Below are 12,275 nucleotides of genomic sequence, written 5' to 3' on the forward strand. Positions count from 1 at the left end.
TCCATCAGCCGGGTCGATGATACTTTCCAACTGTATCCTCATTCTCTGCACTTCCTGCCAGCTCCTCGCCAGCTCTCCTGACTCCAAGCCTCCATCCCTCATCTGGAAAACTGCAGTGGCTTGCTCAGTGGTCTTCTTGTTTGTTATCCTCTGAAATTACCTTGTCTTGACTTTTCCACTTGTTTTTTATTTGTTTCCCCCATTAGCCTATAAATTTCTCAATCGCCAGGGGCTGGCACATGCATGGCCCAATAAATACTTCTGGATTGAACGGAAGGACCTGTGAATAGTGGCTTTCTCAAGCAAAAGACATTTTCTCTCCCACAGGGAAATCTACTTTGTCCATATGAAAGTGAGCTCCTTAATAGGTCTACTGGGCAAAATTTTGCTAACCTCATTCAAATTATAACAGACTTCAAAGTCATAAAAAGTAGTCATATGCTTCCTTTTAAGTGTGTAATTTGTATTTTTCACACCCAGAAATGGAAGGCAGAGAGTGGAATATCACCCAATTATTATTGTGGCTAATTTTGTGCTTTTGAGGCAGGCTGACCACTCACCTATGGTGAGTCTGGTGGTCAAGCACCACCCACCTCATTCTCAGCAACTGTTTTCAGCTACCCCCCCTCACACCAGCCCTGGCTCAGGTCTGGGATCTGCCACACTCGTGACCACCGTGGGTGCTGTAAGTCAGGTCGTCACAGCACAGCACAGCGCCCCCGGGAGGGGAAGGCTCTGGCTGTAGGAGGTACCTCTGCTCTGGAGTATTTTATCCTTCCCTCGTCCTCCTGCTGCGGCTGATTGTATCAAGGGTGGTCCCCCCTCCAAATCCACCCCAAAGGCGGTCTGGATGTAGAGCCAGGCCTGGCACAGGAGGCTACAGCCAATGAGATGGGTCAGTCCTAACCCACGCACTCCCCCTGGATGTGACCTGGGGAATGTGGGCAGAATCGCGCGCTCAGTAGGAGGTGGAAGGTCGTGGGAAGATGAGTGGCCATATAGGGCTAGGAGCAAATCAGAGTTATGAGGAGTCAGAAGGAGAACCGCTGAGTTGCATAAGAGATGCAAGGCTGGGAAGCAAGAAGAGACGGGGCAGACATACAAAGGGAGGTGGGTGCTAGAGAGTGGCGCATCCGGGTAAAGGCGGCACGCTAGAGGGAAGCTCCAGCTCCCTGCAGCTGGGTGCTGAAGCCAGCTTGAATTTTCAAAGACCTTCCTGTTCCAGGCTCCATGATCCCAGGTCATGGTATTTCAGGAAGATTCTGGCTCTCTTACTGTGCCACAATAAACTCTAATTGCCTGAGTTACCCTAAGTGACTCACTGTTCTTTATGGGCTCACAAGCCAACATAACAAAAGAAACCACTCTCGATGGGTTGAGGGCCCACACCAGCGTGGGCCGCCCTGCTAGGCCCTGTGTGTTGTGCGGGGCGGGTGGTGCACAAGAAGCTCAAAGGCGGCGGTTCAATTCCTCAGGGATCTAAGCTCCATTTTTTTTCATGTATTCCCCTTAATTTTACATACATATATAAAAATATATTTTATTAATATATTTATAATCCCATTTTATATATAATATAAAATATATAGGTATATATAATATAATATATAAGTATAATATGAACATATGTAATGACAGCCCTATACGGTAATATGCAAGGAAATATCAATCAGTCTCCTCCCATAGAACCCTTGCTCAAATAAGTGCAAACAAGAAAAAACAGATTCTGGTTCCCACCCCCTGCCGAATATTCAAAGCGGAAAATTGGGCTCATAATTTGCAAAGGCTTTTTCCATCCCAAATGGCAATTGATTAAATCCTCCTGGCAAACAAATTGTTGTGCTATCTCTGTAAGTCAGATGTCCTCTGAGATTAGTTTAATTGGAACCCTCATGACTTTCCAAAGATTTGAGGTAGTTCTAATAATTGGCACATATATAGTAACTTCATCAAAATAGAAAACACGAAAGTCATAGGAAGGAGAAAATAAATAACCCAAACAATGAAGCTGACATAATTCCAATAATGAACAACTAAACTCTAAGTTTCCTGGAGGTAAAAGGAAAAAGGGAAAATCCTACATAAAAATTATCATTGTTTAATCAAAATAAATCATTCTTCTCTTGAAATTATTTTAAATTGAATTATTTAATTTATTATTTTAGAATAATTAAAGAATTTTAATTAGAATCTTTAAGTCCCTCATAATTTCATCATCATAATACTATTATTTTCGCTTGAACACACTATATTCTAGTCTTATCTGCAAGCAAGATTAGATAATTTTATCTTTCAAAAATATTTGAGTACACAAAACATTCACATAGTTTGAAAATAAGAAAGTATGAAAAGTGTACAGTGAAAAGTTTCCCTCCCATCCTTGTCATGTATCTGCCCAGTTTCAAATCCCCTCACCCCCAGGTTTGTATCCTTTTAGAGTTTTTATGTGCATTTAATAATGTCATCAACAGCAAAATACATATTCTTATCTCCCACCCCATTTTTGCACCTTGATTTTTTTTTTCCCATTTTTTTGCAGGCTTTTTCATATCGGTAGAAGGAAAGTTTCCTAGTCCGTTTGGGCTGTTATAACAAAATACCTTAAGACTGGGCCATTGAAACAATAGAAATTTATTGCTCACCGTTCTGGAGGCTGGGAAGTCCAAGATCAAGGCAGCAGCACATTCAGTGTCTGGTAAGGGCCTGTTCCTCATAGATGGTGCCTTCTAGCTATGTCACATGGTGGAAGGGGCCAACAGGCACCTTTTATAATGGCACGAATCCTGTTAATGAGGGCAGAGTCCTCCTGACCTAATGGCCTCTTGAAGGTGCCCCCCTCTTACCACTATCACATTGGGTGTTGGGTTCCAACACACGAATACGTAGGGGACAGCAACATTCACACCACAGCAGAAAGGCTCCTCATTCTCTTTTATAGCTGCTCAGTAGCTCATTATCTGGATGTACCATAACTTATTTAACCAGAGTCCTACTGATATCATTTGGGTTGTTTCCTTTTTTTGCTATTATAAATGAAGCTAGGGTGACTAATCTTATATGTATGTAACTTCACACACGTGCAAGTGTAGCTGTGGGACACGTCCCCTGAAGCAGATTGCTGGGTCAAACAGTAAATGCATTTGTCAATTTGATGGCTATTGCCAAATTACCCTGCGTAGGGATTTTAGCAACTGGGCTTCTACCAGCAGAGTCAGAGGGCGGAGTGCCACATATATCCATACACTCAGCCAGAGCTAAGTATCCTGCTGCAACATTCCAGGGAGGAAGGAAAAGGAATGTCAGAAAGGAAGAAATGTTTGCCAGGTACCTACTATGTGCCAGACACACTATATACACACTCTAGGTATACTCAGTGATTGTATGAGGCAAAGTGTTTTTTTTTTTAATTTTACCAATGAGGAAAGTGAGGCTCAGAGAAGTTAAGGAAATTTACACGATATCTCAAGTAAGCAGAAGAGTCCCGAACCCATGGCGGGCTCTGCAGCCTGTGCTGCTTCCGGTGGACCCCCTCCCGGTGTGAGGGACGACATCTCAGCAGGGTCCTGGTGTCTGCCTGAGGCTGTTTCTATCAGCGTCCATGAAGGTGAACAGCAGATTTCATTTCCCAACTACTTTATTTTCTTGCCTGTCTCGAACTCCAAGTGTCAGAGCTCAGCCCTGCTTAGAGGAGCCCCTGGGAAGCCCTCCCCCCAGGCCCACCCCCACCCTTTACATGTGGCTTTTGTGGGCACAGCAGGGCTCCTCCATGTGCGGCTGCAACTCTCCCAGAAGAGCATCCAGCCACAATTCCAGGTCCCGCACTAGCCGTTCCAGCTCTTGCACCTCTTCCTCTAACTTCTCCAAGAAAACATACAAATTCTCCTTCAACCAGATCCTGATGACCTTTATTGGCTCTTCTTTGGGTTCACTGGTCTGATATTCAAGCCCCTGAAAGGCAGACACCAAAGTTGCATCTTGAGCTTTTTCATGTAGGACCCCTTACCACTGGTTTCAAAAAGTTTCCCGGGCCTTTGCACATGCTATTCATTCTGCTTACAGTACCCATCCCCACCTTAGCCACCTGGCCAGCTCCTACTTATCCTTCATGACCCAGCTCACCAATGACACCTTCTCTGGGAAGCCCACTCAGATTGCCTCACCTCAGTACCTTGCTGAATATGTTACCTGGGAAGCCACAGGATTCTGGTAACAGTTACATTCTCTGAACCTTTCTGACACCTCCCAACTTCTTCCTGGAATGGGCACAAACAACATCTCTTAAGAGTAAGTGAGCAGTAACTGAAACCAACATGGTTGGTCATTCCAGTAGGGTGAAGGGGGCGGGGGCCGGAAGAAGTCAGGTTATGGAGTCCCCTTAGCATGCAACCATCTCCGGAATACTCCACCAGACTCCCTGTGGAGCCAGTTCTTTCTTTCTCGGATTCCAGAACGCTCACCTGATATCCCTGTGCTCAAGTACAGCACCAAGACCAGCAATACCAACAGCGTCTGGGGAGAGGAGGAGGAAGGGGAACATGAGGGTGAATCTCTCCAGGCCCCCTGCTTCCGGCTCAGAGGGCCAGGCATGGGGTGCTATAAGGCAGTTTTTAGAGCCTTTTTTCTAGTTATCTAAGTCACACAGGCTTACTGGAAAACCCCCAAACATGGTGGAAATAGATAACTTGGCAACTTACCGACATTTCATTTGTCTTTTGCCTCTTTTCTTTCTCCCTTCTGAGAAGGAAGGTCCACCTCTTCCCTCATTCTTTGCCTCATTTAAAAATTTTTCATTTTAATTTAATCTGGAGAAGGGATCAATTTTATTATGGTATAATTTACATACAATAAAATGCACACATTTATTGGTGAGTTTTGACAAGTGTCTCTACCTGTGGATTGTCACCCCAATCAAGACACAGAATAGTTCCATCACTTTAGAATGTTTCCTCATGCCCTTTTGCAGTCAATTCCCTCCTTACCTCCATTCTGCCAGAATCACAAATTGATCAACCGTTTCTCTCTATAGAGTAGTTTTGCCTGTTCCGTAACTTCGTATAAATGGAATCACATGGTATATATGCTTTTGCGTTTAGTTTCTTTTGCTCAAGATAACGTTTCTGAGATGTTTTCGTGTGTTTGATTTTATTGATGCGTATTTATGCTGTGCTAGTATTGTATTGATGAGTACTTATAGTGTATGAAAATAGCACAATTAATCTCTTCACTTATTGATAGACTTTTAGGTTGTTTCCAGGTTTGGGTTATTATGAATAAAAGTGCATGAGTGTTCACATCTTTGAGTGGACATATGTTCTTGTTTGTCTTGTGTTAGCATCAAGAAATGCAAATGCTTGGTCATATGGTCAGTGTATGTTTAATTTTATAAGAAACCACCAAACTGTTTTCCTAATGTTTGTAACATTTTACATTCCTGCCAACAAGTCATGAGAGTTCTAGTTGCTCCACATGCTGTCAGCACTTGGTATTGTCTATCTTAATTTTAGGCATTCTATTGCTAGTGATATCTTGATCTGGTTTTTATATCAGTTTCCCTAATGATTAATGATGTTGAGCATTTTATCATGTGCTTATTGACCATAATTCATATGTTATTTTTGTGGTGTGTCCATTTGAGTCTTTTCCCTATTTTTTATTGAACTATTTGTCTTTTTCTTATTAAGTTGTAATAGTTTTTTTTTCTGTATTCTGGATGTAAGTCCTTTGCCAGATATTTGCACTGTGAATATTTTCTCCAAGTCTGTGGCTTGTCTTTTCATTTTCTTATCAGTGTCTTTTGAAATTTAAAAGGTTTCAGTTTTGATGAAGTCCAGTTCATCGAAGTTTTCTTTTTGTGGTTGTGCTTTTTGTGTGCAGTCTAGAAAAATTTGCCTACTTCAATGTCGTGAAGATTTTTTCCTGTTTTCTTCTAGACATTTTATTGTTTGCGCTTTTACATTTAGGAGTATGATCTATTTTGAATCGATTTTTGTACATGATTAAATAGGGATTGAGATTTTTTTATATGGCTGTCCAGTTGTTCTAGAATTATTTGTTTAAAAAGATTAATTTTTCCTCATTGAATTACATTGGTGTCTTTGTCAAAAATATATCCACTGGCTATTCTGTCAGTCTACTGCTGGATTCTACCCTGCTTCATTGATCTATGTGTCTATCTTTGCATCAATACTAAATCTGTATTAATATATACACAACAGAATATCACATACCTAACAGAATATCACAAATGAGGTGTCTCGAACAGCAGAAATTTATTTTCTCACAGTTTTGGGGGTGGAAGTTCACCATCAAGGTGCTGGCAGGGTTGGTTTCTGGTGAGGTCTCTCTCCTTGGCTTGTAGATGGCGCCTTCTCAGTGTGTCCTCAAGTGGCCTTTTCTCTGTGCTTGCAACATCCTTGGTGTCTCTTCTTCTTCTTTTAAGGACATCAGTCCTGTGGGATTAGGGCCTTACTCTTATGACCTCATTTAACCTTAATTACCTCCTGAAAGGCCTTATCTCCAAATATAGTCACTTTGGGGGTTAGAGCTTCAACATATGAATATTGGGGGACACAATTCTGTCCATAATGACTACACTGTCACCATCCTGTTTCATTGATTTATATATCTATCTTATATAATACCACATCATTTAGGTTACTGTGGCTTTATTATAAGACTTGAAATCAGATAGTGTAAAATTTTTAACTTTGTTCTTTTTCAGGTTTGTTTTGGCTACTCTACATCCCTTGCATTTTCATACACATTTTAGAGTCATCTTTTTCTGTTTCCATAACAAAACTTATTGGGATTTTGATTGGTATTATGTTGCATCTATAGTTTAATTGGGTAAGAAATAATGTCTTAAAAATATTGTATCTTGTAATCCATGAACATGGTATATCTCTTCATTAGCTTTTTAAAAATTTCTATTAATAATGTTATATAGTTTTCAAATGTAGAGAATCTTGCACATCTGTGCAAAGTATTCTATGTTTTTGATGCTATTATAAATGATATTTTAAAATATTCATATCCCAATTGTTTGTTGCTAGTCTATAGAAATACAATGGAGTTTATATCTTGAGACATTAATTCTAATGGTTTTTTTGGTAGAGTTTAGGATTTTGTATATAGAAAATTGGGTTGTCTATGAAGAAAGTTTATCTTATCCTTTCTAGTCTTCATCTTTAAAAAAGTCATTAGTCTTTTTTTCCTTGCCTGTATATTGACTTGAACCACCAATATCATCATCTTGTTTCATATCTTAGAGGGAAAGAGTGCAGTGTTAATTGCAGATTTTTCATTGTTGTCTTTATCAGGTGGGAGAAGTTTCCTTCTATTCCTACTTTTGTGAGAACTTTGACATGAATGAGTGCTGACTTAGTGAAATACTTTTTCTGTACCCACTGAGTGATTACATGAGTATCCCCTTTTTGTGATAAATTCCATTAACTGACTTTTAAATATTGAGCCAGCTGTGAGTTCCTTCAGTAAACCCTAATTGTTCATGGTGCATTAGCCTTTTTATATATTGCAGAATTCGATTTGCTACTATTTTGTTGAGTTTTTTTGCATATGCATTCATGAAAGATTGGTTTAAATTTTTTCCTATATGCTTGTCCAAGCTTTGGCGTCAAGGTTATGTTGCCCTTTAAAATGAGTTGGTAAGAATTCCCTCTTCCTCTATTTTATAAAGAATTTGTGTAAGACTGGTATTATTTTTGTCTCAAGTGATTGATAAAACTTATTGGTGAAAACTTTTGGGGCCCATAGTTATTAAGACTTTCTATTTCTTCTTTAGTCAATTTCATAAGTTGTATTGTCCAAGAATTTTGTTCATTTCACATATATTGGAGTCAAGTTGTTCCTACTAGTACCTTAATATTCTCTTAATGCCTGTGGGAGTTGTTGTGATATCTCTCTTTCACTTTTTAAAAAGATTTATAAAGAAAAGAGGTTGAGAGAGGAAGCAAGAGACCTCTCCTAGCCTTTATTTTTAAAAAAATCATGCTTCTATTTGCCTTTTATTTTTACTTCAATAGTTTTGCCTCTTTCATTCTTGATATTGGTAACGTATTTTCTCTCTCTGTTTTCTAAAAAATTAGTCTATTTAGAAGTTTGCCAATTTTATTAATTTTTTCAAAAATGGCTTATTACTTTTATTATTTGTTGGCTTTACGTTTTATTAATGTCTAATTTTATCTTTATTATTTCTTTCCTTCTACCATTGTGCTTACTTCTTTTTCTGCTTTCTAATTTGGAAACTTTGGCCGCTGCTTTTAAAATTTTCTCATTTTTCAAATATATATGTGTGTGTGTGTGTGTATGTGTGTACATATCGACTGACATTAAATTTTCCCCAAAATCACTAGATTTGGGCTGAGTCAGATTTAGTTTGCCTACAAGAAATAATGCATTTCTTAAATTATAAAAATAACAATAATAACAAACAATTAAAAAAATACATTTCTTACACACCCAAATTTGTGAAGCAAGATTTAGGTCTGCTACTGCAAGGAAGAAGATAAAAGTTTGTCTAATTTTCCTCTCCCCTGATAGTTTTATTTATGTATGCTAACAACTATATTATTACTATTACTAACTTTAAAAAATAAAAATAAGTTACACAGCGACAGCATGGTTGAGTTTCACAGACACAGTGGTAGGGGAAAGAAGCCAGACACAAGGCACACTTGGTGCCATTTACATTAAATGCAAGAACGTCCAAGCTTCATCTCTGATGATAGAAGTCAGAATCGCAGTTATGGGAATGGCGTGCCAGCTGGGGGAGGGCCCGAAGGAAGCTTCCACGGTGCTAGAAATGTTCTATAGTGGTGGTGGCCCGGATGTGCGACCCCAGTGTAAAAGTCATCGCACTTTACATTTGAGGATGCTTTTGCTTAACAATATTCCTTAGGAATCTTTTCATGGAAGACACACAGAACTGTCTCATTCTTTCAAATGGTTGATGAGTACTCTGTGGTCTGGATGCGCTTCTATTTAGTTAAGCAGAGCTCTGTCAATGCGCTTTGTAGCTTGATTTCCTCCCCAGCACCCTGGCTGCTGTTTCTATTCCGTGCTGCGTGGAGGCAAAGGGAGGGGCACGGACTAGGTCAAGTTTTCGTCCTTTCCTTGTGCTAGCTTGGTGTCTGAGCCAAATCATTTATTTTCTCTGAGCCTCAGTTTGTTCTTCTGTCAAATGGATTTTGAAATACACTGAATGGTTTTTCAAAAAGAAACCATGGGGCTCTGCAGTAGAATCAATTTGCGAAATGCTGCGTTAATAAAGCTAAGTGGATTTCGCTGCTGTAGGACATGGCAGTCTTTTGTCATGTGACCGAGCAGTGTAAATCTCCAAGAGGGGACGAGGGTACACAGCGGTCCCCAAACCACAGAACTCTTTTTATGATTTTGCTAAAAGAAGCACTCCTGGGGTTTGGTATTTGTGGAACACTTAGGAAAAGCTGCAGCACGGGGGGTGCCCGTCGAGGCCCTCGTCATATGCTAAGAGGTCCAGCACGTAACAGGAGGCGCTGGCTGCATGTCTTGTAAATGAACAAGTGAATAAATCTTTTGGAAACACACACAGTACACGTCAGTCATTCATCGCTCTGCTTAAAACTCTTTAAGAGCTTCTTATTATCCTGAGAATAAAATCCACCCCTTTGCACAGTGTGCAAGGCCGGGCTGAGCTTCCCAGCCTCTGTGTGCACCCCTTCCTCTGTCCGCCCCCCGGGAGGCGTGGAGCGCAGGTGAGCCTTGCCCAGGGCTCTCCTGTCAGGTGGACCTGGTGTCCATGGATTCTGAAATCAGATGGATGTGGTTTCAAATCCTGGTATGTCCGAGCTCTATGGCCTTTTTTCTCTCTGAGCCTCAGTATACCCATTTGTGAATGAGGTTGATGGCATTTGCCTCTCAGGAAAGTTCCAAGTTCTGAAAGTGAGGGGACGTGGAAGCACTAGGCTGTGCACAGCAAATGTCAATGTTTTGACAAAATTCCACATGAGGCTGAGGAATTGCAATCCTGAGAACGAATCCTCAAAGAGCTGTCTGCTTGAAGGGTATTACCCTATTTATTTCAGTTTATTCATTCATTCAGTCCCTGTTATGCACCAAGCATCCTTCTAGGCAAGAGGGATTTAGTAGGAAACTAAACAACCCAGCCCTCCTGGAACACACCTCCTGCTGGTGGCGCTGAGAAGGAAGTAAGACAGTGTCAGTAATGACTTCCAGGAGAAGAGCCTAAGCCCCTAAACTATGCTCCAGGAGGCTGGGCTCCAGGGACAGTTGGGTCCAAAGCCTATTCTGAGCTTTGAGGACCTTACAGTCTGTCTGGAGTGGCAAAGGGAGCCCGAAGGAGAGGAAAGTGGCATGCACCTGGCCTGGCCTCACCTGCTTCTTGTCCTCACAGCGGCTGCCCCTTCTCTGTTCAAGCAGCTCGGCTGCCACCTGCCCCCTGCTGCCCACCTGTTGGATTGCCATGGCCTCAGGTCAGACTGCCTGGGTGGGTCGAGGTTCCCCACCCGGCAGGCAGATAGCACCCTTCCCCTCCCCCACCTCTGGTCACCAGGCATCCCACGAGCATGGAGTTCTGATGTCACAGAAGGTGAGGGACAGCAAGGACCCCACCTTCTCACCACTCTGATTTTTAGCCCCTTCCCTCACATTTTTTTTCCATATAAACATAGACAACAAAGACCAGGAAAAAATCCATCAAAAGATTATATTTCAGGATAATGATTTTTCTGATTTCTTTTCTTCTATATCTGCCAGTTTTAAATAAGATGTTAATTCTAAAATATAAAAACAATAAAAGCTATTTTTAATTGAGAAATTTATGGAGATAATTGTAGGCTCACATGCAGTTATAAGAAACAATAGAGAGAGTGCCTGTGTACCCGGTCCCCATCTTCCCCCAGTGGAAACGTCCTGTTTCACGTAGTGCCACATCACAACTGGGACGTCAGCGTTGGTACCATGTACCAATCTCAGCCAGACTTTGTTTTACTTGTATCATTTGTGTGTGTGTGTGTGTGTGTGTATGCGCGCGCATGCACACGCACGCACGGGTGTGTATAATTTTAAACGATTTTGTCACATATGTAGATCTGTGTACCTGTCACTGCAGTCAAGATACTGAAGAATTCCACAACTGCAAGGAGCTTTGTGTTGCCCTTTGGCACCTGCCACCTCTCCCAGCCTCACCCCCACAGTCCCTGACTCCCGGAAGCCGCTCATCTGTTCTCTGTTTCTAAAATTTTGCCAATTCAAAATGTCATATAAATGGAATCAAACAATATGTAACCTTTGAGGATTTTTTTAAACATGGTATAATTCCCTGGGATTCTTCCAGTCTGTTACGTGTATCAGTATTTCATTCCTTTTCCCTGCCGAGTAGTATTTCATGATGTGTATACACCACAGTCTGTTTAACCATTCACCCACTGCAAAACCTGTTCAAAATTTGTTCAAAAACTGGCTGTCTCCAGTTTTTGGCTCTTACTGATCAAACTGTTATGAACATTCTTGTACAGGTGTTTGTGTAAGCATAAGTGTCATTTCTCTGGTATAAAGCCTAAGAGTGCAATTGTCGAGTCATGTATTTAGTAACTGCAAGATGGTTTTATAATAAGTATGTTCCCATCAGCAATGTATGAGTGATTTAGTTTCTCCTGATCCCAGTATTTGGTGTTTTCGCTATTTTTAATTTTAGCCATTTTGATAGATATCTAGAGAAATCTCATTGTGGTTTTTTTAATGAGTCTTTTCCTGGTAGCCAACGATGATAAACATCTATTCATGTACCGTCTGCACGTCCTCTTCAGTGAAATGTCTGGAACTGGATTGGTTTTTCTACAGCTGAGTTTTGGAATTTCTTTGCTTACTTTAGATACTAGTCCTTCTTTGGATAGATGGTTTGCAAATATTTTCTCTCAGTCTGTATCTTATCTTTTTATCCTTTTCACATGGACTTTTGGAGAGAAAAAGTTTTCAATTTTGATGAGGTCCAATTTATCATTTTTTATTTTATGAATTGTGCTTTTTGTGTCAAGTCTAAGAGTGCTTCACCTAGCCCTAGGTTCCGAAGATTTTCTTCTATTTTTTTCTTTAGTTTTATGCCTTATGTTCCAGTGCCCATGATCCATTTGGAATTAATTTTTGTATAAGGTGTGAGGTTTAAATCAAGGTCCATTTTTTGTATGTATATCCAATTGCTCCAGCACCATTTGTTGAAAGGCTGGCCTTCCTGCTTTGAATTGCTTTCGCATCTTTGT

General features: G+C 40.6%; 1 protein-coding gene across 1 annotated transcript; it reads right to left on the reverse strand.

Moving 5' to 3' along the window:
* Positions 1-3,729: 3,729 nt before the first annotated feature.
* Positions 3,730-10,513, reverse strand: SMIM23 (small integral membrane protein 23). Its single transcript, XM_045552678.1, has 4 exons — positions 10,393-10,513; positions 4,458-4,509; positions 4,186-4,253; positions 3,730-3,948 (listed from the first exon to the last, which is right to left on the reverse strand). Exons 1-4 carry the CDS (start codon positions 10,480-10,482, stop codon positions 3,730-3,732), a joined length of 429 nt encoding a protein of 142 aa, XP_045408634.1. The 5' UTR covers positions 10,483-10,513.
* Between the last annotated feature and the right edge of the window lie 1,762 nt (positions 10,514-12,275).

The sequence above is a fragment of the Lemur catta genome, chromosome 5, assembly GCF_020740605.2.
Source record: "Lemur catta isolate mLemCat1 chromosome 5, mLemCat1.pri, whole genome shotgun sequence".
Lineage (NCBI taxonomy): Eukaryota > Metazoa > Chordata > Mammalia > Primates > Lemuridae > Lemur > Lemur catta.